At 39.4% G+C, this 25,832-nt stretch overlaps 2 protein-coding genes across 2 annotated transcripts; both read left to right on the forward strand.

Annotated features, from left to right (window-relative positions):
• The first annotated feature begins 5,355 nt into the window (after positions 1–5,355).
• LOC128046703 (olfactory receptor-like protein OLF3) lies at positions 5,356–6,309 on the forward strand. Its single transcript, XM_052638873.1, has one exon. The coding sequence runs from the start codon at positions 5,356–5,358 to the stop codon at positions 6,307–6,309; it is 954 nt and encodes a 317-aa protein (XP_052494833.1).
• Positions 6,310–16,319: 10,010 nt separating this feature from the next.
• LOC128046679 (olfactory receptor 2F1-like) lies at positions 16,320–17,255 on the forward strand. Its single transcript, XM_052638841.1, has one exon. It carries the CDS (start codon positions 16,320–16,322, stop codon positions 17,253–17,255), a length of 936 nt encoding a protein of 311 aa, XP_052494801.1.
• Positions 17,256–25,832: the final 8,577 nt, after the last annotated feature.

Below are 25,832 nucleotides of genomic sequence, written 5' to 3' on the forward strand. Positions count from 1 at the left end.
TTAAGGAGAGGAACTACAGAGGTGTGTCACTGCTCACTGCAGTGTTCTGAGCAGGCAGCAGAGGTTGCTTATTTTTGAGTAAACAAAGAAAGTCAAAACAGAGAGAGGTATTGAAGTTTGAACATATGAACATATTACCCAAAGGATATAAATAAGATTTATTAGTCTTATTTTAAAAATAAAATTTGTATTATTTTATGTATACAACATCATTATTTATACACACACACACACAGTGAAATGATTACCATGATCAAGATAATTAACATATTGTTCTCGTTGTTTGTGATGAGCACCTAAAATCGAATTTCTTAGCAAATTCCAAGTATTAAATGTTATGTTAATAACTGTAGTCATCATGGTCTACTTTAGATCTCTAGACTTTTTCACCCTAAATTATGCACCTCTGTATACTTGACCAACATTGCCCCGTTTCCTCCACCTCCCGGCTCTTGGTAATCAACCACCTTTCTACCTCCTGTCTTTGATGTTGAGATTCCACGTGTAAGTGAGGTCATGCAGTTTTTCTCTTTCTGTGCCTGGCTTATTTCCCTTAGCAGAATGTGTTCCAGGTTCACCTATGTTGGTACAAATGACAATATCTTTTTCCTTTTAAGGCTGAAAAATATTCCATTTTTGTATGTGTATATACCATGATTTTTTAATCTGTTTAACTTTCCACAAATACTAAATTTGTTTCCATCTCATATCTATCATGAATGATGGTGCAGTGATTTTGGGAGTACAGATAACTTTGAGGTACTGATTTTATTTCCTTTGGTTATGTACAAAAGTGGAATTGCTGGATCTTATGATGGTTCTATTTTTCGAAGACTCTCCATACTGGTTTCCATAATGGCATACCAATTTACATACCCATCAATGGTGTAAAAGAGTTCTCTTTTCTTAACATCATTGCTAACACTTACCTTTTTTTTTTTCCTTTGGTAATAGCTATCCTAACAGGTGTGAGGTTATAGTTCATTGTGATTTTGATTTTGATTTCCATGATAATTGGTGATGTTAAAATATCTTTGAATATATCTGTCAGCTATTTATATGTTAGATCTCTAGACTTATTCATCCTCATAAATAGGTCATCTTTGGAAAAATCTCTACTCGACTTCTGCCATTTTAAAAAACCAGGCTGTTTGCTGTCCTTACTATTTATTTGTGAGACTTCTTTGTATATTTTGGATATCAATGCTTTATTAGGTATATAGTTTACCAATTTTGTAGGCATTGACTTGGATCTTCATATTGTTTTGGGTGGTATTGACATTTTAACAATATTCTTCTAAGACATGAACATGAGATATCTTTCAATTTAGGTATGTCTTATTTAACTTCTTTCTTCAATATTTATAATTTTTAGCACACACATCATTTTTCTTCTTGGTTAAATTTATTCCTAAGTATTCTTTTTGATGTGGGATTTTTTTCCGTTTGATTTCTTTTTTGGATGCAGTGATGTTGCAACAATGCCAGTAATTTTTGTTTGTTGATTTGCATCCTGCAATTTACTGAACTCATTTTATTTATAGCAGTGTTTTGGTAGAGTCTAGGGTTTTCTGCACAAGATTATGTCATTTCAAACAGAGATCATTTTACTTCTTTCTGGTTAGGATACCTTGTATTCCTTTTTCTTGTCTGATTGCTCTTGTTAATATTTCTAGTATCGAATAGAGATGAGAATGGACATCCTTGCCTTGTTCTGAGTCTTAGAGAAAAAATTTTAAGTTTTCCACATTGTTTATGACATTATTGTGGGCTTTTTATAAATGGCCTTTATTGTGTTCAGCAAGTTTCCTTTTATACCTGTCTTGTTGAGCGTTTTAATCACGAATGGCTATTGAACTTGGCCAGGTGCTTTCTCTGCATTTTTCATTCGGCCGGTGTGACCTGTCATGTTGATTGATTTGGATATGTTGAACTATCCTTGCATTCCATAGATAAATCCCACTTGATTGTTATATATAATCCTTTTCATGTATTTTTGAATTTTTGTTTGCTGTTTATTAAGAATTTTTGCATCTGTGTTCTTTAAAGATGTTGGTCTTACCTCGTGGTATCATTCTTTGACTTTGGTATCAGTATCGTGCTAGCCTGATAAAATGAATTTGGAAGTATTCTGTAGAGACAAGACACAGAAAGTGCTCACTTCTTCAGTCTCTCTGAGGACTACTAATTACCTGCCTTACAGGCTCACAGAGGCAGGGTAATTAGAAGCTTGACCTTAAGACAGCAACTGGGAAAATACACAGTTAGTCCTTTCCATGGAGGGCTTCCCTGGTAGCTCAGATGGTAAAGAATTTGCCCGCAATGCGGGAGAAGTGGGTTTGATCCCTGGGTCAGCAAGATCCCCTGGAGGAGGGCTTGGAAACCCACTCCAGTATTCTTACCTGGGAAATTCCATGGACAGAGGAGCCTGGAGGGCTATGGTTCATGGGATTGCAAAAAGTGAGACACAACTGAGCAGTTAAGCATATGTGGTACTGTTGAGTGCTGAGGCCCCAGATCTCAGAGTCAGGTGATTTGGGAGCCTGTCCTTCAGGTGGCAGCCATCGAAGCTGGTGTTTGTAATATGTGATCCAGGGAATGCTGGGAGTTGTGGGATTCCTCCCATTTGTAAGGCAATGTGTCAGTGGTGGCATTCATGGGCACGAACATGTCTCAGATTCTTCCACTTGTTTTGATGTGGATGTTTTCTCAATCATTCAGTGTATAGGAGCCTCTCAACTAGCTTCTGAATTTTTGTTGAAGGGAATTGATCTGTGTGTAGATGTTTATTTAATGTATCCATGGGAAGAGAGAAAGCTAGGAGTCTCTTATTCTGCCATCTTGTTGACATCCTTTCTCTGGTTTTATTGGCTATTAAAGGAGCATTGGGGCTTCCTTGGTGGCTCAGGGGTAAAGAATCTATTGCTGATGTGGGAGAAGCAGGTTTGATCCCTGGATCAGGAATATCCCATGGAAGAGGAAATGGCAGCCCACTCCAGTATTTGCCTGGGAAATCTCATGGACAGAGGACCCTTGCAGGCTACAGTTTGTGGGGCTCCAGAAAAGTCAGAGATGATATAGCGACTATACAACAACAAGGGAGCATCAGGTACCTGGTGAAACTGTTTAAGCAGCCAGAGTTGTAGCAAATACTGAGAGGAGAACACAGACCAACTGATAAAGGAGAAAGAGCTGAATAAAGCTGACACTCAGCTATGGTCATTGTTCAACACTGGTTTCCAGGAAGTAGATATTTCTCAGACGGGTCATGATTGAGGAAAGCAAAGTGAGGGGTAGTAATGAAAGTATCTTGATGTAGCAGAAATGAAGGAATTGTTTAAAGGGGCAATCAGGTTGTGAGAAGGACATCAGGAAAGATGTTTGTAAAAATCTATGTGTCTAAATCATGAATAAGAAGGGCATTTATTGAACTGCTTGTTTTGTCCTTTAAGAGTGGAAGCATGAACACCTTTCTTCACCTTTCTGCTCAGAAACCCTGGCCTGACATCTATGTGGGTTCAGATAAGAGGCAAGCAGCTCTGCCTCTCCTCTCAATCTCTCTCGCTGCCTTTGTTTCCTATTTTCTCTTGTTTTGTCCACTGAGAGGAAAGGAAATTAAAAATATGCAGGCATGGAGGAAGAGTAAGAATGAGTGAGTGCTTCAGACATGGTGAAAAACTATTTCTGTTGTTCAGAATTGACCTTGAAACATATTAAATCTACTGAAAAAGTGCTGCTAAGAAAAGAAAACAAAGTGGAAACTCTATTCTAATGTGTATCTACAAGAATTCATACCTTCTCTGCCTTGAATAGTAAGAAAGGGTCCTTAGCCATATGCTTTCCTTTCTTTTTTATATTGAGAAAGCCTAAACATTCATAACCTTCCTTGTTTTCTTTTAAGCCAATATAAAAATGGTAGATTATCAATAATAGTTAGTTGAAGAGAAAAAATAAAACAAGGCCCAACTACAATTCTCTTATCTGTCTCATCCCACTAAAGGCTAAGAGACCAGAGTCTAGTAAAAACACCGAAAGGAAGAAAAAGTCCTCAGAATATCCCACTAAGCCCTAAGATTCATTAAATGTTGCCTACAGTTTTATTTTTTGAAACATCTATGTCTGAATCCATAGAGGAGATATGAGGAAAGTCACATCTATTACTTTATTTACCCCCAGGCGGAGGTCATGTTACTACTGCTTGCCATAGTACTATAGAACTACTACAGAACTACTACCAGTAATAATTCACAAGTACTTTCTCCAGAAGTTTCTTTCATTTGAACTTAAACGTATTGTGAGTTGCATAAGTCTGTTTCATAAGTAGAAGTTTGTCACTAAACCAAAAATCACATAGCTGCTAAATTAGATTTCAAACCTAGGTTCACTGATTCCAGATCTTTCTGTAAGTCTCTCTCTATTCCCATTATTTCCTTTTATAATAGATTTATCCAGTTCATCATGATGGGTCTAGCTGACATGTCTAATTCAGGCTTTAAAAAAAAATTCCAACCAAGTTTTTCTTCCTTTTTTATCATTTTATCCATCACTGTCACATACCATCCTTTCCATACCCTAGAATCTGTTGTAAGCTGGTTGAGATATGGAGTTCTTAAAATTGCTCTGTGGTTATCTTCAGACTTTAACTGAATCTCCTAGAGACCACATCATATTCTTATAAAAGCACTGGGCTATCTCTGATACAGAGTAGATATAATATGTATCAGTATAAAGCCTGTCATCTTGACCCATAAATGATCTGAAACATCTAAGGCTGGTTAATTTCATACAGTATGTATTGATAAAAAATTATTTTTATGATTCTTTGACTGAACATTGAAGGCAAAAGGATAAGGGTGCATCTGAGGAATGATATGGTTAGATAGCATCACCAAACGGAGAAGGCAAAGGCACCCCACTCCAGTACTCTTGCCTGGAAAATCCCATGGATGGAGGAGTCTGGTAGGCTGCAGTCCATGGGGTTGCTAACAGCCAGACATGACTGAGGGGCTTCACTTTCACTTTTCACTTTCATGCATTGGAGAAGGAAATGGCAACCCACTCCAGTGTTCTTGCCTGGAGAATCTCAGGGATGGGGGAGCCTGATGGGCTGCCGTCTATGGGGTCGCACAGAGTTGGACACGACTGAAGTGACTTAGCAGCAGCAACATTAGATCACTGGACATCACTTTGAGCAGTTCCGGGAGGTAGTGAAGGCAGGGAAGCCTGGTGTGTTGCAGCCCATGGGGTTGCAAAAAATCAGACATGACTTAGCAACTGAACAACAAAAACGGTTCTTTGATTCAACAGCTTCTATTATTTCTGAGTCTCTGCAGATTAATAACCTCACATCTTTTAATGGGAGCAGATAACCAGTCTTGGGTGAGAGAATTCATTCTCCTCGGCCTGTCCAGTGACTGGGACACCCAGGTCGCTCTCTTCATCCTGTTCTTAGTTATGTACCTGCTGACTGTGCTAGGTAATGTCCTCATTGTTCTTCTGATCAGACTGGACAGCCGACTCCACACTCCTATGTATTTCTTTCTCACCAACCTCTCCCTTGTTGATGTCTCCTATGCCACAAGCATCGTTCCTCAGATGCTGGTGCATTTTCTTGCGGGACATAAGGGGATCCCATACGTGAGCTGTGCAGCCCAGTTATTCTTCTCCCTGGGCCTGGGTGGGATTGAGTTTGTTCTCCTGGCCGTGATGGCCTATGACCGCTATGTGGCTGTGTGCGACCCCCTGAGATACTCGGTCATCATGCATGGAGGGCTCTGTGCTAGGCTGGCCGTCACATCCTGGGTCAGTGGCTCTGTCAACTCTCTCATTCATACTGCCATCACCTTTCAGTTGCCCATGTGCACGAACAAGTATATTGATCACATATCCTGTGAAATCCTAGCTGTGGTCAGGCTGGCCTGTGTTGACACCTCCTCCAGTGAGATCTCAGTAATGGCTTCTAGCATTGTCTTGCTGATGACACCTTTCTGCCTGGTCCTCCTGTCCTACATCAGGATCATCTCCACCATCCTAAAGATCCAGTCCACAGAGGGGAGAAAGAAAGCCTTCCACACCTGTGCCTCTCACCTCACAGTGGTTGTCCTGTGCTATGGTATGGCCATTTTCACTTACATCCAGCCCAATTTCAGCCCTTCTGTGCTTCAGGAGAAGCTGATCTCTCTCTTCTATGCCATTTTGACACCCATGCTGAACCCCATGATTTACAGTCTAAGGAATAAGGAGGTGAAGAGAGCTTGGCAGAAACTTCTAGGACAGTTATTTGGATTATTGTCGAAACTGGCAACTTGATGAATCATGAGCATCACTTGGAGAAAGGAGCTTTGCCTGTGTGTTCTCTTACCCATCTCAGATTATAACTGCATTGCCTTGGCAACCAGGAAGGAGATGACAAAACATGTGCTTGTGATGTTGGGTAGGAGGCTGAGTGACTGGGTTGGGTGTGGGATGTGGGGGTGTTTTTATGTCACAGCAGGATGTTCAGAAACAGTAAGCAGTGGTGAAATAGAACTTTCCACTGCTATCCGCTCAGTATCCATTCATATGACCCTACAATATTTGAAGAAAATATTTATTGTTTTGATAGCAACATGAAAAATTGTTACAACTGTGGACCCATTCTTGGATTTTACCTTGGAATACTGAATTATTCAACCACATTTTAAGGAGGTCATTTCATTTCCACTGGGAACAAAATGAATTTTCATGTTTGAACACTCAAAACATTGTGTGCCATACATAGTCACATTTATTAATTGTGTGAGCCACTGTCTTAAGGAGCATGTTGCTATCAACTCTGATTGAAATGTTTTTTGCACAACCTATTGCATGTGGACGTACAGTCTCTGTCTGAGTAATGGAAATAAATGAGAGGAGAAACATCAAATCAAGTTCTTTTTTTACTGCAATAAAGATATAATTGAGTTGTTTGTGATTGACATTATTTAAGAAAAATATGAGAGCTACTGCTAAATAGCATATGAATAATTTGGTAAGGAAACAATTGTATATATTGGGTACCTTTCAAAAGGTGAAATTGTGATTTCTGAAAATTCAGCAAACCTATCTTTGAACTTTTGGAAAAAAATAAGCAAATAAACAGGAAGATAAATGAATACAATGTTAAGACACAGTTAATTGAAGGAAAGTAGTCTCCTTGAATAAACCAGTGAAAGATAATACAGCTTTAATATGGATTTTGTGCTGTAAGGATAGGTCAGTCTGCTGTGCAGATGTTATTCTCAAGTCTCCATATTAAAGGTGTTTTTGTTCTCCCCTCCACACACCTCACACACAAAGGCACAAACCCCTATTTAAATCTTAACCCCCTACTTAAATCCCCTCTGTAAATCTTGTGAGCTGGCATTGCCTGTGAGTGCAGCTTGTCTCTGAGGATAAACCTAAATAAGGTAAAAGGGGGAAGAAATGATTAAACAGGGGATAGGTAAGAGGAGAAAAAGAATATGATAATAGTGGGTCTTCTCACTCTCTTCAAGGAGTCTAAAAGAGAGACTTCCCTTTTCTTTTTCGTCTCCTTATTAAGTCAATTGATAAGTTTTTGGTTGACTTGCATTTCGGCAGTGGTGATCAGTTGAGGGATTTCCTTTGGCACCTATTCTTCTCTGTGAAACAAGACATCACTCATGGCTGAGAGTGCAGAGGAGGGAGGAAGAGACGAAGGTGTGAGATGTGAGAATGGTGAAGGCAAACAGCCCACAGTGGGAGACAGACAAGTGTGCCTCTCTCACTTGTGGACACCACTCTCTGCCTCAAGTATCTTTAAATTTCATCTCAGTATCTTCAGTTACAAGGTCGCAAAGGTCACATATTCCGTCTGATTTGACCAACTTTATTCTCAGCCCTCTCAAAGTTACATATCATTTTGTGGACACTGACTTTGTTGAAGACGATACTATAGGCATTGTGTGGTATCAAAGTTGTGTTTAGATATGGCCACTTGTTGTTGTTCACTGGCTAAATTGTGTCCAACTCTTTGCAACCCGATGGACCGCAGCAGCCAGGCTTCCCTGTCCTTTACAGTCTCCCGAAGTTTGCTCAAATTCATCCATTGAGTCGATGATGCTATCTAACTATCTCATCCTCTGCTGTCCCCTTCTTTTGCATTCCCAACATGAGGGTCTTTTCAAATGAGTTGACTCTTCAGGTGGCCAAAGTATTGGAGCTTCAGTTTTAGCATCAGTCCTTCCAATGAATATTCAGAGTTGACTTCCTTTAGGATTGACTGGTTTGATCTCCTTGTAGTCTGAGGGACTTTCTCTTGTCTTCTCTAACACCACAATTCAAAAGCATCAATTCTTCAGTGTTCAGCCTTTGTTATGTCCGCCTCTCACATCCATACATGAGTACTGGAGAAACCATAGTGCCGGAGGCCAGCGTGAGGCACTCCGCCCATGGCAAAGGTCATGAGGAAGGAGGCTTGGCATATGCAAAGGCGTGCTCAAGCCTCAGGAAACCCCCTGTTCCCAAGCATCTACCCCCAAACCAGAGTCTGTTTTATGCTCTCACCTACACCTCTGACTTTATGGGGGGCTCACCCCCATAACCATTTTTCTTGGAGAAGGAGTAAACGTGCAGCTCCAAGGCAATAAAAATTCTTGGGCGTGACAAGAGTGTTTCAGCTTACGGACCCCTCTGAAGGTTATCTAGCCCACCTGTATAGGTTCGTCCGGCCACATGTGATTGTTTACAGCCTCCCAACCTGAGAGGCATGAGATGTTTTAGACTTACTAAAGGCAAATTCTTTTGGGAGGTTAGAAATTATTAGTATAGTGGGTTGGTTAGGAATTATATTGGTGAAGGGTTTTTCATTTGTTGTGTCAATAATTGCTGCTAATTCCCTGCTCTGGGTGGGACAAGGATGTCTCAGGTCAAACCTCTCTGCTGACAGACTAGCTTGTGTGACAGGATTATCCATGCTCCTGCCACTATGCACATGATTGTTTACTACCTCTTAACCATAAACAGCACAGAGAGTTTTGGAGTATTTTGAGAGTCTTAATTAGCATAGGGCTTTTTCTTCTTGTTGAGTCAATGATTGCCGCCAGGCCTCCATATCCTTAGGCACCTGGGAATATATTAATCAATGTCTTTGGACTATAGAAAGGGAAATATAGTAGTTTTTAAGGTTAGCAATACTAGACTTTCTGAGTTAATGAATTTTCTCTTTTGTAATAGATCACTGTACTTTGTTATAAATCACTGTGTCCTTGCTATGTAAAAATGTAACTTTATCACTATCTTAAGACTAAATAGATCTTAAAGGGAACATTGGTGAAAGGATTTTCATTGGTTGGGCTGATGTTTGCTGCTAAATCTCCATGTTCCCTGCCCTTACAATGAATATAACTAACATATAGGAGAAATAAGTATTAACCTTTAAGCATATAGGAGAAATAAGTATTAACCTTTAAGATTAATCATGTTAACCTTGGGTTAAATAAATTCCTTTCTTGATTGTAACTCACTACACCCTCACCCTATAGGAATGTAACTTTATTTGGAGGGTGGTGCCTGGTTTAAGAAAAAACACCCTTGGAAAAAATAAGTTTTTGATTATCAGGAAGAAAGGATCATAAAATCCCTAAGACCTTCTTATGTGAAGCACCTGATTTTGATAAAAGTCAGGATTGCTGACCCCCGCGTGACTCTGTATTCATCCCTATATGTAACAAAAGGTATATAAGCAAACCCCAAAATAAAGAAATCAGATCGGTTTCCAGAAAGACTGATTCCCCCATGTCATTTCTTTCTTGCTCCCTGTTTTTCTGGCTGAATTCCCATCTGGAGCATGGATGCTATTCCACGTAATCCAAGTTATTCAGCCTCTTTTTCTCCACTAATCTTCCTACTACACTATCCGTTTCTAATCTCTCTGTATATCTGTAATTAAATATGTATTTTTCCAAGGACGCCGATGCCGTCCCCACCTTCGAATTCCCCGGATCCACCGGGGCTGGACCCTGGCATCATAGCTTTGGATACATACAGCTTTGCTGGCAAAGTGATGTCTCTGCTTTTTAATACTCTGTCTAGGTTTGTCATAACTTCCCTTCCAAGAAACAAGTATCTTTTAATTTCAAGACTGCAGTCACCATTCACAGTGATTTTGGAGTCCAAGAAAATAAAATCTGTTACTGTTTCATCTATTTGCCATCAAGTGATGGGACTGGATGCCATAATATTTGTCGTTCGAATGTTGAATTTCAAGCCAACTTTTTCACTTTCCTCTTTCACCCTCATCAAAAGACTTTTTAGTTCCTCTTCACTTTCTGCCATCAAGAGTGGTATCATCTGCATATCTGAGGTTGTTTATATTTCTCCCAGAAATCAGGATTCCAGATTCTGATCCATTCAGCTGGGCATTTCACATGATATACTCTGTATAGAAGTTAAATAAGAGAGTGACAATATATAGCCTTGCCATACTCCTTTCCCAGTTTGGAACCAGTCCCTTGTTGCATGTCTGTTCTAATTGTTGCTTCTTGACCTGCATACAGGCTTCTCAGGAGACAGGTAAGGTGGTCTAGTAGTTCCATCTCTTTTATAATTTTCCAGTTTGTTATGATCCACACAGTGAAGGGCTTTAGCATAGTCAAAGACTGAGTCAATGAGATATGGCCACTACCTCAGGAAATGTACAGTTTTCTAGGGCAGGGGTTGGAAAACTGTTTCTGTATTAGGCCAGATAGAAAATTTTCAAGGTTTTCTGGGGTTTCTGTATTAAGCAAGATAGAAAATTTTCAAGGTTTTCTGGGGTTTCTGTATTAAGCCAGATAGAAAATTTTCAAGGTTTTCTGGGTCATGCATTCTACATTACAGCTAATTCAGCTCTCCCATAATAGCACTAAATAGCCATAGATAATGTATAAATAAAGAATAAATGTTGCTGGTACCAATAAATCTAAATATAGGGACACTGAAATTTGAATTTTATATAATTTTTACATCATAAAATCTTTTTTTTAACCATTTAAAAATATAAAAAAATTCTTTTCCCATGGACCATACAAAAACAGTGGCAGGCCAAGTTTGACCTATGGGCAATAGTTTGCCACAATATTATAAGGGAAATGGAACAAAATTGCAAAATTGCAACATGAGGTATATGCATAAAGAGCACTGATATAAAAAGGAAAAAGGGATTCTTTCAGCATGTAGACTGAGGTCATGATGGTGAAGAGAAAATGAAGTAGTTCTCACCTCAGTTTGCATTTCAGAAAGCATCCCATTTCTCATCATCATTTAGGTTCATTTGCCCAAGATCTAAGGACTCCAAACTAATGGGTGAATGCAGGACACAAATCACATATTAGCACCATTCTTAGATATCTGCTGAATATGAATTGAATGATTTATATTACTTCTTAGCCCTAGAAACATTTAACCACAGTGATAGGACTTCTGGGGACACAAGCTTCTACTTTCACTCTGTACTATCTGTTATTGTGATATCTGGGACCATCAAGCTCTCCCCTATTCTTCCCACTAAAATTCAGGCTTTTGAGGCCTAATCCTACTGTGTAAAATATAGACCCTATAAAATATACACGACCAAGTGGTGTCTTGCCAGAGTGATGCAGTTTGGTTGTCCTTCTAGCATCAAATTTGGGTTAAGCTGCTGCTGCTGCTGCTGCTGCATCGCTTCAGTCGTGTCTGACTCTGTGTGACCCCATGGACGGCAGCCCACCAGGCTCCCCCATCCCTGGGATTCTCCAGGCAAGAATACTGGAGTGGGTTGCCATTTCCTTCAGCGAAGTCTGATCCTCGGTACCATGAGATTTTTTCCCCTTTCATGGAAATTATCGCTGTATGCATGCTATTGCCTGACTTCTCTGAGTCTTCCACATAGTCCTCATCAAAGTATAGCAGGACAACAAAACAAGTGTGATCCTGGACAAGTTATAAATCTCTCCAAGAATCAGCTCTCTTTTTCATAAGTTGCAAAGAATAATAAGCTCCTTGTGAGAAGTTTGAGAGGATTCAATGAAATATTATATGTAAAGTGCTTATATAGATTTGATGGGCATATAATTGGAACATCTGTTTTCACAAAACTGACAATATTAGCTAAAGCTGGACACACACATAATCTGTGATATAGCAATTCCACTACTGGGAAACAGAAATGAGGACATTTGTGGGACAAAAGATGAGTGTGTTTGTATGTGAATGTTCATAGGAGTGTTCTTATTAACAGCAGCAAAGCAGAAACAAACTAAATGTCTATCAATGGGATGGATATCAGATTTGAGATGCTTTCAGTGGGTAGTAACTTTTTGAAGTATTTTCAGAATAAAGGCAGACTTCTAGATACAAAAATGCATAATTTGACAATGCCCAGTGAAAAGGAACCACCCCCCCAATAGTAAGGCAAAATGGGGAAAGGTCCCATGAAATAGCTGCATCAGTTCTGAAGATAGTATATGATTATAGCCCATGTATAATTTAGAACCTTGTTACAGGAGATATTGCTCAAAGATATCTGAGCAATCCATGAATAATGGGACACTTTGGTTCAAATAGTCTCAATCATGATTACATGGACAGAAAGTCATGGTCAAATTTTAACTTCCTTAAAGTGAAACTTCACCAAAGACAGGAGAATGTCTCCAGGGAAACCAGGGCTTCAGATTCTCCTCTCTCTTCTGGCTTATTAAAAAATTATTCTCACTTGTAAATTCTTTAAAACAGGTAAGAATTTAAGGTGAGAGAATTACCTATAGAGAAAGAGCAAAAACAACAGAAACCTAACAAGCACAGGATAATTGGCCTGCAGAGATTTTGTCTCTGAGGGAAAAGAAGATCCCACATCTTGCCCAGCCCAACTCTTCCTGGGGCAATGCTGGCCTCTTGTCCTGGAGGTAGGGCAGTCGTGATCAGAGGCTCTCCATTGGGTTCTTGGGATTATGGTCAAGAAGCAATGATTTCCTTAACACACAGCTTCTTTCTAGGCTCATGTGACAGTTGGATTGAGTTTGGTTAGTATAGAGATAAAGGTCACATTTGAACAATTTGTTATAAGAAAATACATTTGAATAGCCAAACTGGCGAGAAATTTCTCTTGAATACCTCTGAGAAATGAAGTACCTAGCATAGGGCTTTCACTGCATCCATGGAGTCATTGAACATAAGTCACTATAGGCTGTTTTCCCTGTGTCACATTGCACCCCCAGCACCTGTACACTGCTGGAAATGTGGACCAGAGGACAGGTTTGTGTTAACCAGCCCATTCTTAAACAATGATGGTCAGAAGGTGGTGACTTCAGCTGGATAACTGGCTTTAAACTTTCTGTTGCTCCAAGCAGTGTAGGTATGCATTAGGAAGTAGGAATCAGGTGGGGATAGCAACTTAGCCAGTTAACATTTGGGAGAAATCTCAAGCTTTCCTGCCAGCTTCTTTTTTGAAAAGAACATTTCTTTAGGGAGATTGAATCACAGTTCTAGGAAGGAAAGGTGGTTCAGGAATGCTGTTTGTTTTATTGTTATTGTCACTTATAACACTGCCAAAAATAACACTTTTATTTTTGAAAGTCTGTTTTTAACTTTTATTTATGTATCATATTTTCAAAAGTTTTAATCATTTTACTTGTTTTGCTGTTGAATCTTTATTTTTGATTAAAAAATTATTCTTTTTACTACTGATGTCATATCTAATTCTATCACTCTTCCTACTTCCCTCACTCCAATGAATTGGGACAGCTTTGAATGTATGCTGTGTTTAGACGGATGAAGAAGCTACAGCTAGACTCCCAAATTCACGGGTTCCACATCTGTGGATTCACTAACCATGGATTGAAAATATTAAAAATAATTCTAGAAAGTTATCAAAAGCAAAACTTGAATTTGCTGCATACTGGCAACTATTTACATCACATTTACTTTGTATTAGATATTATAAGTAATCTAGAGATGATTTAAAGTGTACAGGAGCATGTGTGTGGGTTATATGCAATAACAGACCACTTTATATAAGGGAGCTGAACATTCATGGATTTTGGTGTTCACTGGAGTCCTGGAACCAATCCCATGGATACCGAGGGGCAAGAGTAGGTAATGATGGTTGAACTGGGAAATGCAGGTTCATTGACAAAGCAGTTCATTCACCCCAGGGCATGGCACTTTAAAAACATGAAGATGATACAGAAACATGACATGCTAACAATGAGTGTTTCTATTTGTATCAATAACTTGCTGAGCCTTTAAGGGGAATTACTGACCCAAGAACAGGGATTACTATATTTTCTTTGTCAAGCCCTTAACTATTATTTGTTTTTAAGAGGTGAAAGCCTCAAAACCACAAGAGATTATCATCAGATTTTTCAACAAAGTCTCCTTATTTGGTTCCTGAGAATACCTTAATCATCAGCTACCTCCTGGATTGTTTTGTTTTTCTTTTAGCCCTCTCCCAGAGAACTTGTGTTACATGAATTGTTTTGTGTGTTATAGCAGGATTAAAGACTACCTCATATACCTTTCTAGAAATATCATCTATTAAAATGTTATATGTACATGGTCACATTCCACTGACAGGTCTCAGATTTTCCCCTTTGAAGTCATTACCTCTCTCTGGTACCTGAGGTCTTCACCAGTGATAATTTCATATTCCAACTTTTCCCTTTTTACTGGGGATTAAAAGGTAGGTTTCCTCTTTCTTTGATAGAAATATTACAAAGTGACTTGCTAATTGGAAGCTCTAGAGTAAATTCTAAAGAATTAAAAAACATTTTGTACTTTTATTGCCTCCTCTTATAACTTACATAAATTATCTCTTGAAGTGGGAATGGTTTATTGAGCTTAATTCATTCATAGATAATAGATTATCAACGGCAAATTTCCATAGACCCTTCTCTGCTGGATGGCACCTTTGGCTTCTTATTTATCTGCGGTTATCTGCCCTGACTGTTATGAATACCCTCAAAACAAAGTATGATTTTCATCGTATATTCAATGACCCTCTCTGATCACAGGCAGCAAGCAGGTAACATTTTCTTGGGATAGCTGTGCTTACACTTCACTCTCTGTACCCAAAGGAGAGAATAATTTGAGGGGCAGAGCATGTGGAAAATTTAGAGTGGGCCTTGTTCGGTCTGTGAGGTTCCTGGAAATCACTTGTATTTTGAATAAGGCCCAAGTAAGATTACTAAGCGTTCCAGAGATAATACTCAAGCTCTTGCGCTTTCTGAAGTACTAATACATCAGCAGGATTAGAAAGTTTGAGGATGGTATTGAGCAGAGTAGGCTATTACTTTCTGGCATGTTAGGCACAATAGAGGGAGCATAGCATTAGGATGAGAAAAGACAGAATTTTCTAAGGCACAGGGGACAGTCCCGTATTTCAGATGGAGATAAAGGTAAAGAGGGTTAAAAGAAAGAGGTAATCATCAGCCATTTCACTGAGTTAACTTCAATTTTTCCATTACATTTTGTAGTCTCCAAACCACAACAATCCCTATCCAGAATATATAGAAATAGAATTGGAACGAATGTGCAACCAGTTTCCCCTTATCGTTTAGTTAATAGGCTAGCACGTGTGCAACTATCTGAGCTTTTATCACTAAGGAAGATGGTTAATGCATCTTTGTTTCTTGACAGTCATCCTCTGTTGTTGACCCCATGCACTGCGGTTCTTTCAAGGGAGGAGAAATACAATATAGACGATTCTTCCCCCTTAGTCTCTCAACCAGATAAAAGACAAATAGGTGAAGGTTTCTCAAAACTGAGTCTGATTACTCAGGTCTTCGTTTTTCATCTCACTGAATTGGAGATGTAATTTTTGACAATTTTTAGCTCCTAAAAACTATTTTATATTTGCTACCTTCTAACTTACAACCCAAAATTTGTGATTTTAAAAGGGTGGAAATTTAATATCTCATTTTCACAAAGAATCTAGAAATAAAAAAGTGATGAAAACCATTCAATATGGATTTTGAAATCTTAAGAAGGGAAAAACTGGTATTTAACAAAGAAGTAAATAAACTCCATAGTTAGGAGTTGGCTTTAAAGAAAAAAAATCACATTTTACAGTTAACATTTTTAATTCAATTAAGCATTTTAATGAAAATCTTCCCACTTAAGGAATGAGAAGAGTTTTCTATTCTTGGATCTGAGCCATATCGGGCATTCTACGGTGGTCCCAAACCCAGAAGGAGACACATGATCTGAAAACGCACACCACTCAATACTGGATGGCTGTTTTGTCTAAATGACCTCATAACATCCTCTGGCACCTTAAATATCTAGTCTTTTTCGAGTTATAGCTTGGGTTTGGTCTTCAGAGGCCCATGGGCAGGGAAAACCAGACGTGGATGAGTGAGTTCATTCTTCTGGGGCTGTCCAGCCTCTGGGAGACGCAGGTCTCCCTCTTTGTCCTTTTCCTGGCCATGTATCTGGTGACTGTGCTGGGGAACTTCCTGATAATACTCCTTATCAGACTGGACAGCCGGCTAAACACACCCATGTACTTCTTCCTCAGTGTCCTGTCGTTTGTGGACGTCTGTTATACCAACAGCACGGTCCCCCAGATGCTCGTTCACTTCCTGTCAGCCCGGAAGTCCATTCCGTTCTACAGCTGTGTGCTCCAGCTGCTTATCTCCTTGGCAATGGGCAGCACAGAGTTCTTCCTGCTGGGGGCCATGGCCTATGACCGCTATGTGGCAGTGTGCCGCCCCCTGCACTACACGGTCATCATGCACGGAGAGCTGTGCCTGGGGCTGGCTGCAGGCTGCTTGGTGGCTGGTTTCATGAATTCGCTGATGCAGACGATCATCACCTTTCGGCTACCTTTTTGCCGTAAGGTTGTTAATCACTTTGCCTGTGAGATGTTGGCTATGCTGAGGCTGACCTGTGGGGACAGCTCCTTCAACAAGGTCATGGTGGCCGTCTCAGGATTTCTGGTCATCATACTTCCCTGTTTTCTTGTTTTATTCTCCTACGGTCAGATAGTTGCTACCGTTCTGTGTATTCGCTCTGCCCAGGGACACCGCAAAGCATTTGGGACGTGCGCCTCTCACCTCACTGTGGTTGCCATGTGCTTTGGCACAGCCTTCTTCACATACTTGAGACCCACAGCTGGCTCCTCTGCAGAACAGGAGAAGAGGGTTGCTCTATTCTATGCTGTGGTGACCCCAATGCTGAATCCCTTAATCTATAGCTTGAGAAACAAGGAAGTGATAAGCGCTGTTAGAAGAGTGTTGAGGAAATTTAGTGAAAAAAGATAACAGTTCAAAGAATTGCTCCTAGAACAAATAATTTCAAGATTTGTATGGAAATACAAAAAACCTCGAATAGCCAAAGCAGTCTTGAGAAAGAAGAATGGAACTGGAGGAATCAACTTGCCTGACTTCAGGCTCTACTACAAAACCACAGTCATCAAAACAGTATGGTACTGGCACAAAGATAGAAATATAGATCAATGGAACAAAATAGAAAGCCCAGAGATAAATCCACACACATATGGACACCTTATCTTTGACAAAGGAGGCAAGAATATACAATGGAGTAAAGACAATCTCTTTAACAAGTGGTGCTGGGAAAACTAGTCAACCACTTGTAAAAGAATGAAACTAGATCACTTTCTAACACCGCACACAAATATAAACTCAAAATGGATTAAAGATCTAAATGTAAGACCAGAAACTATAAAACTCCTAGAGGAGAACATAGGCAAAACACTCTCCAACATAATTCACAGCAGGATCCTCTATGATCCACCTCCCAGAATACTGGAAATAAAAGCAAAAATAAACAAATGGGATCTAATTAAAATTAAAAGCTTCTGCACAACAAAGGAAAATATAAGCAAGGTGAAAAGACAGCCTTCAGAATGGGAGAAAATAATAGCAAATGAAGCAACTGACAACTAATCTCAAAAATATACAAGCAACTTATGCAACTCAATTCCAGAAAAATAAATGACCCAATCAAAAAATGGGCCAAAGAACTAAATAGACATTTCTCCAAAGAAGACATACGGATGGCTAACAAACACATGAAAAGATGCTCAACATCACTCATTATTAGAGAAATGCAAATCAAAACCACAATGAGGTACCACTTCACACCAGTCAGAATGTCTGTGATCCAAAAATCTGCAAGCAATAAATGCTGGAGAGGGTGTGGAGAAAAGGGAACCCTCCTACACTGTTGGTGGGAATGCAAACTAGTACAGCCACTATGGAGAACAGTGTGGAGATTCCTTAAAAAATTGCAAATAGAACTGCCTTATGACCCAGCAATCCCACTGCTGGGCATACACACTGAGGAAACCAGAATTGAAAGAGACACATGTACCCCAATGTTCATTGCAGCACTGTTTATGATAGCCAGGACATGGAAACAACCTAGATGTCCATCAGCAGATGAATGGATAAGAAAGCTGTGGTACATATACACAATGGAGTATTACTCAGCCGTTAAAAAGAATACAATTGAATCAGTTCTGATGAGATGGATGGAACTGGAGCCGATTATACAGAGTGAAGTAAGCCAGAAAGAAAAACACCAATACAGCATACTAACACATATATATGGAATTTAGAAAGATGGCAATGATGACCCTGTATGCAAGACAGCAAAAAAGACACAGATGTGTATAGTGGACTTTTGGACTCAGAGGGAGAGGGAGAGGGTGGGATGATTTGGGAGAATGGCATTGAAACATGTATACTATCATGTAAGAATCGAATTGTCAGTCTATGTCTGATGCAGGATACAGCATGCTTGGGGCTGGTGCACGGGGATGACCCAGAGAGATGTTATGGGGAGGGAGGTGGGAGGGGGGTTCATGTTTGGGAATGCATGTACACCCATGGTGGATTCATGTCAATGTATGGCAAAACCAATACAGTATTGTAAAGTAAAATAAAGTAAAAATAAAAATTAAAAAACAAAAACAAAACAAAAAAATCCCCAAATGACCTAAAAATAAATTTTCAGTTGAAGAAATTAAAAAAAAAAAAAAAGAATTTCTCCTTCCCTCCAACAGCCCATAAAATGACATTTTAATTAAAGAGAAAATGATGGATGTGCCCTTTCTCCTCAGATTTGCTGATAAGGCAGATCATGGTGAACAAGCTTTTCTAGACTGACTTTCCACATTCATCCACATTTTGACTATGTGCATCACTACTGCAGTAAACAATCTGCCTGCAACACAGGGGATGTAGGTTCAATCCCTGGGTCAAGACAATCCCCTGGAGGAGGAAATGGCAACCCACTCCAGTATCCTTGCCTGGGAAATCCCATGGACAGAGGAGCCTGGCAGGCTCTAGTCCATGGGGTCACAAAGGAGTCAGACATGACTGAGCAAAACAACAACAACAACAGAATTTTTTAAAGCCTTTAATTCTTATGCTGCAGTCTTCTGGATAACCTCTCCTCCTAGACTTCATATCCCCCTTTTTACTTTCAAATTCTTTTTGCATATTCCCTCAGAAAATGCAAGGTAAATAGTAAAAAATTTCAGGTGGGAACAGCTACACTTCATGTGGCTTTGAAAACTCTCTAACCTCTAGTTTCCTCAATTATAAAAACAAGTGATCAAAAAAAAAAACAAAAAAAAACAAAAAAAAACAAGTGATCATAACCAGTGATATGATTATTTTGAAGATTATAAATTATCTATGTAAAATACCTAGTAGAGTGGTGGCATAGAGTAGATATTCAACTATTTTTTTAAAGTAGGATTACACAATTGTAGGGCTACATGTTATGCAAACTTCTCTCTATATACAACTACTCAAAATGAGTTTTTTTCCTTTTGCTTTGGCTCTAGTAGATCACTGTTCTATGTCTGCTCCAAGTAATTACTTTACCCAGAACTATGGCATTTATTCATTCATCCATCCATGCATCTATCTACCTAACTACCTACCTACATATCTATCTCTTGTGTATTTTTTTTTAGCTCCAGGCCAGACAAGACCTTTCTTGTGATCTCCAAACACATGTATCAATGTTTGATTGACTCCTTCACTTATATAAATCTCATGCTTACCATAGTTAAAATAGAGCTATTATGCTTGCTTCCTCTGTCCCAAGCTATTCCTTTCCTCTTGCCACCAAACACCTTCACTGCATTAGTAAAAGTGACCATCATACATCAGAGTAATTTCTGATTCCTTTCTTTTACATTCTGCCCAGCAATAGATTTCATTTGCTTGCCAACAAAATGTGTGATTAACTGGTCTCTCTGTTTCCACCTCTCCTTTTTACATTCTATTCTGCACACAACAACTTTAATTTTTAAAATTATTGTTTTCTTTTTTACTTTATGTTGTAAGCGAAAATAGAGGCAGAACACAATACTGAATGTATAACTTAGTGAATTATTATAAGACCAACCGTCTTGTAACCACCACTCAAGTTAAAACAAACAGGAAAAGATGTGCTAGCTGCTGCAACAGCCCCTCCATGTATCCTAATGACAACTCCTTTTTCCCAAAAGTAACTATTTTCTTGACCTTTGTAGTAATTACTGTATTGTATTTACTTATGGCTTTATTCCTCAAGCAAACATCCCTAGTCACTGTAGTTGAATTTTGCCCAGTTTTCTCAATTTGATATGCTTAGAAATCTCTTTAATCTACAGGGCCCCTCTAACTCTGTCTTTTCCCTACAGTTTATTTGAGTGACCTGGGCCATTTGACCTGTAGAAAGCTTTTTTATCTTAGAAAACAAATCAGGTCACATCTTTTTCCTGCTTAGAATAAAATCCAAACTCCATATGTGCAGGGCCTGATACGGCCTTATGTGTGCCTGCTTCTTCATCTGCATCCTGATTCCCTCCTCCGCTCTCTGATTGTTCTCAGGGCACACCGTTTGTCTATCAGGGTTGGAAGAAAAGGACTGTCTCTATAAAAGGAAAATTTATTTTTTTTACAAGTCATACGAATTCATGAAAAAAATCATTGTAGACCTGTTAGATTTTTCTATGTGAAATCTGAGACTTACCCAATGTATTAATAATTTACTAATAAGCATTCATAAGTTTAGTAATAAACACTACCTTTCACTGGAAATTCTCAATTAGTATCACGAATTACTGGGCTCAAATTTCTGAGTAAAATCTCAAGAGTAAAGATATTTTGATCTCCCACTTTTTAAGAAGAGAAAATTCAAGTGTTCACCTTAGAAGGGGCAAAATATTATGTTCACCAGTTAAACTATAAACTTCATGTTAGTAAGGACTATGTGTTTTATCTCATTTTTCCCCCAGCACCTTAACAGTGCCAATAAATACCTGCTGATTGAATAACTTATTAATTGAAACTTTCTTTACGATTTTAGAGGTTGCCTTTTATGAAACATATAAAGATAATTCATATTAGAATTTAGTACAGTGGTAAATAAAACTTTTAAAAATAGGTGCAGAGTTAACTGGTTTGTATTGTTCCTCAGTAGATGAAATATTATCACCTATACAAGGCTTCTTTCATTAACGGAAATTGATTAATTATATTTTATCCTATTCTTTATTCTTAATTCTTCCTTGCTATGTGGACAACTCTTCTGGTATGTTTAATGCATGCAATGATGTTTGAGAGTGTGTTTATATATTTAGAAATACATTAACTACTCAATAAACTAATACAATGTCTTAGTTTATTTATTTTTTTAACAAAACCCTCTATTGCCAGTCTATTACTTCAAACTGTACAGAGTAATCCATGGTGTCCGCCATATTTTAGCTACCATTCTTTGTTGTGGTACCCAACTCCCCCTCACCACATATGGCCCTATGATTTACATCATAATACATGTGCACTTAAAGACCTATGAGGATTTATTTAGGGAATATACACAGGAACCAAATAGCTTGGTAATGGATAATGCTCTCCAGATTGGCTTTATCTACACTCTTACTTCAGTGTGTGAGGGTTCTTATCTATCCACAGCCTGCTTGTTTTAAATTTTTTTCTAGCCTAGAAGGTATATTGTTTTATTTTGCATTATTCTTATAATTAATCAATATGAACATGTCTTCACATGCTGACCTTCTGATTTCATCTACCTTCACCCTACCCCATTCTATTCATGCCTTCCTCAACTCAGTTCATGATAACTCCATCATTGCAGTGATTAGGACATTTCTGTCTTTTTCTCATATCTGCTTTAAATGGGCAAGCATAGCCTGTTGTCTCTATTCTCAAAATTTATACATAATATGGTCACATCTCAACATCACATCTCACACATCCCAGTGTGAGCTACCCTTCCTCCCATGCAAATTACTGCAATTGCTTATATCAAATTTTCCTGCTTCTCTTCTTATATCCCAGGATTCAGAGTGATCCATTTAAAACATAATTGAAAGAGACACGTGTATCCCAATGTTCATCACAGCACTGTTTCTAATAGCCAGGACATGGAAGCAACCTAGATGTCCATCAGCAGACGAGTGGATAAGAAAGCTGTGGTACATATACACAAAGGAATATTACTCAGCCATTAAAAAGAATACATTTGAATTAGTTCTAATGAGGTAGATGAAACTGGAGCCTATTATACCGAGTGAAGTAAGCCAGAAAGAAAAACACCAAAACAGTATACTAATACTGTATTAGTATATGGAATTTAGAAAGATGGTAACGATAACCCTGTATGAGAGACAGCAAAAGAGACACAGATGTACAGAACAGTCTTTTGGACTCTGTGGGAGAAGGCGAGGGTGGGATGATTTGGGAGAATGGCATTGAAACATGTATATTATCATATGTGAAACGAATCGCCAGTTCAGGTTCGATGCATGATACAGGATGCTTGGGGCTGGTGCACTGGGATGATCCAAAGGGATGGTATGGGGAGGGAAGTGGGAGGGGGGTTCAGGATGGGGAACAAGTATACACCTGTGGCGGATTCATGTCAGTGTATGGCAAAACCAATACAATATTGTAAAGTAATTAGCCTCCAATTAAAATAAATAAATTTATATTAATAAATAAAACATAACTCAAATCATGTCCTTCCTCTTTCAGCCTTGCACTTATTCAGGTAAAACCCAAATTATCTACAATGAACACAGGTTTTCTTCTAACTATACTGTCTGCATGGAGTGCCTCTTTCTCAGGGATGCACTTCTTTATCTCCTCCAGTTCCTCATTTAACTGTCATCACTGCCCTATTTGATCCTGAAAACCTTCTCCTTGCCCCCGCTCCCATTTCTTCTTCAGTTCAGTTCAGTCGCTCAGTCGTGTCCGACTCTGTGACCCCATGGACTGCAGCACGCCAGGCTTCCCTGTCCATCACCAACTCCCAGAGCCTACTCAAACTTATGTTCTTTGCATCAGTGATGCCATCCAACCATCTCATCCTCTGTTGTCCCCTTCTCCTCCCACCTTCAATCTTTCCAAGCATCAGGGTCTTTTCCAGTGAGTCAGTTCTTCACATCAGGTGGCCAAAATATTGGAGCTTCAGCTTCAGCATCAGTCCTTCCAATGAATATTCAGGACTGATCTCCTTTAGGATGGACTGGTTGGATCTCCTTCCAGTCCAAGGGACTCTCAGGAGTCTTCTCTAATACCACAGTTCAAAAGCATCAATTATTCTGTGCTCAGCTTTCTTTATAACCAACTCTCATATCCATACATGACTACTGGAAACACCATAACTTTGACTAAATGGACCTTTGTTCATAAAGTAATATCTCTGCTTCTTAATATGCTGTCTAGGTTGATTATAACTTTTCTTCCAAGGAGCAAGCATCTTTTAATATCAGGGCTGCAGTCACCATCTGCAGTGATTTTGGAGCCCCAAAATAAAGTCTGTCACTGTTTCCATTGATTCCCCATCTATTCGCCATGAAGTGATGGGACCGGATGCCATGATCTTAGTTTTCTGAATGTTGAGCTTTAAGCCATCTTCTTCACTCTCCTCTTTCACTTTCATCAGGAGGCTCTTTAGTTCTTCTTTGCTTTCTGCCATAAGGGTGGTGTCATCTATGTATCTGAGGTTGATGTTTCTCCCAGCAATCTTGATTCCAGCTTGTGATTCATCCAGCCCAGCATTTTGCATGATGTACCCTGCATATAAGTTAAGTTAGCGGGGTGACAATATACAGCCTTGACATGCTCCTTTCCTGATGTGGAACAAATCCTGTTGTTGCATGTCCAGTTTTAACTGTTGCTCCTTGACCTGCATACAGATTTCTCAGGAAGCTGGTTAGGTGGTCTGGAATTCCTATCTGTTTCAGAATTTTTGACAGTTTGTTGTGATCCACACAATCAAAGGCTTTGACCTAGTCAATAAAGCAAAGGTAGATGTTTTCCTGGAACTCTCTTGCTTTTTCGATGATCCAGTGGATGTTGGCAATTCTGTCCTTTATTGTGCTCATCTTTGCATGAAAATTTCCCTTGGTATCTCTAATTTTCTTGAAGAGATCTCTAGCCTTTCCCATTCAATTGTTTTCCTCTGTCTTTGCAACGATCACTGAGGAAGGCTTTCTTGTCTCTTCTTGCTATTCTTTGGAATTCTGCATTCAAATGGGTATATCTTACCTTTTCTCCTTTGCCTTTCGCTTCTCTTTTCTCAGGTATTTTAAGGTCTTGTCAGACAATCATTTTGCCTTGTTGCATTTCTTTCTCTTGGGGATGGTCTTGATCCTTGCCTACTGTACAATGTCATGAACCTCCATCCATAGTCTTCAGGCACTCTATCAGATCTAATCCCTTGAATCTATTTGTCACTTCCACTGTATAATCGTAAAGGATTTGATTTAGGTCATACGTGAATGGTCCAGTAGTTTTCCCTACTTTCTTCAATTTAAGCCTGAATTTGGCAATAATGAGTTCACGATCTGAGCCACAGTCAGCTCCTGGTCTTATTTTTGCTGACTGTATAGAGCTTCTCCATCATTTGTTGCAAAGATTATAATCAATCTGATTTCAATATTGACCATCTCGTGATGTCCATGTGTAGAGTCTTCTCTTGTGTTATTGGAAAAGGGTGTTTGCTATGACAAGCACATTCTCTTGGCAAAACTCTGTTATCCTTTGACCTGCTTCATTTTGTACTCCAAGGCAAAATTTGCCTGTTACTCCAGGTATCTCTTCCATGCCAAGATGGTGGAGGAATAGGATGGGGAGATCACTTTCTCCCCCTCAAATTCATCAAAAGATCATTTGAATGCTGAACAACTTCCACAAAACAGCTTCTGAACACTGGTGAAGGACACCAGGCACCAAGAAAGGCAGCCCATTCTCTTTGAAAGGATGCAGGACCAAATATAAAAGGCAAAAATAAAGAGACAAAAGGGTTAGGGATGGAGACCTGTCCTGGGGAGGGAGTCGTGAAGGAAGAGAAGATTTCACATGGTAGGAACCCCTCTCACAGGCGGGTGTGTGGGGTTTTGGAATCTCAGAAAGCAACATAATAGAAAAAACAAAACAAAACAACCACAGACTACACGCCTAACCATAACTGTGGAAAAGATAACTTTCCCTGTGAAAGGCTCTAACCTAACAACCTAAGGCGCAGCCTGGCATGCTCACAGAGCAAAAGATTGAGCCAATACCAAAGGAGAGCTGGCCAGCTCCCGTCTCACCCAGAGGCAGAGAGGCAGGCTTGTGACAGCCAGAGCCAGAAGGCAAGGGGCTTCTGCAATCTCAGCTCCAGAAATGGCATCTTCCACGAAACTGTGAGCAGACTCCCAGCTGCTAACCTCATTTTCCTGAGATCTGGGATGGTTGACATCTGCCAGGAGGGCCACAGCCTGAGGCCAGCTCTCCAGAGGAGACATACAGCGCACATGAGACGGTTCTCTTGTTGAGCGCCCGGGAAACCGAGTGTTCAGGATGGAG

The sequence above is a fragment of the Budorcas taxicolor genome, chromosome 4 (genome assembly GCF_023091745.1).
Source record: "Budorcas taxicolor isolate Tak-1 chromosome 4, Takin1.1, whole genome shotgun sequence".
Taxonomy (NCBI): Eukaryota; Metazoa; Chordata; class Mammalia; order Artiodactyla; family Bovidae; genus Budorcas; species Budorcas taxicolor.

Excerpts from the sequence above, each read along its gene's own strand:
- LOC128046703 (XM_052638873.1), top strand. The coding sequence starts at position 5,356 with ATGGGAGCAGATAACCAGTCTTGGGTGAGAGAATTCATTCTCCTCGGC.
- LOC128046679 (XM_052638841.1), top strand. The coding sequence starts at position 16,320 with ATGGGCAGGGAAAACCAGACGTGGATGAGTGAGTTCATTCTTCTGGGG.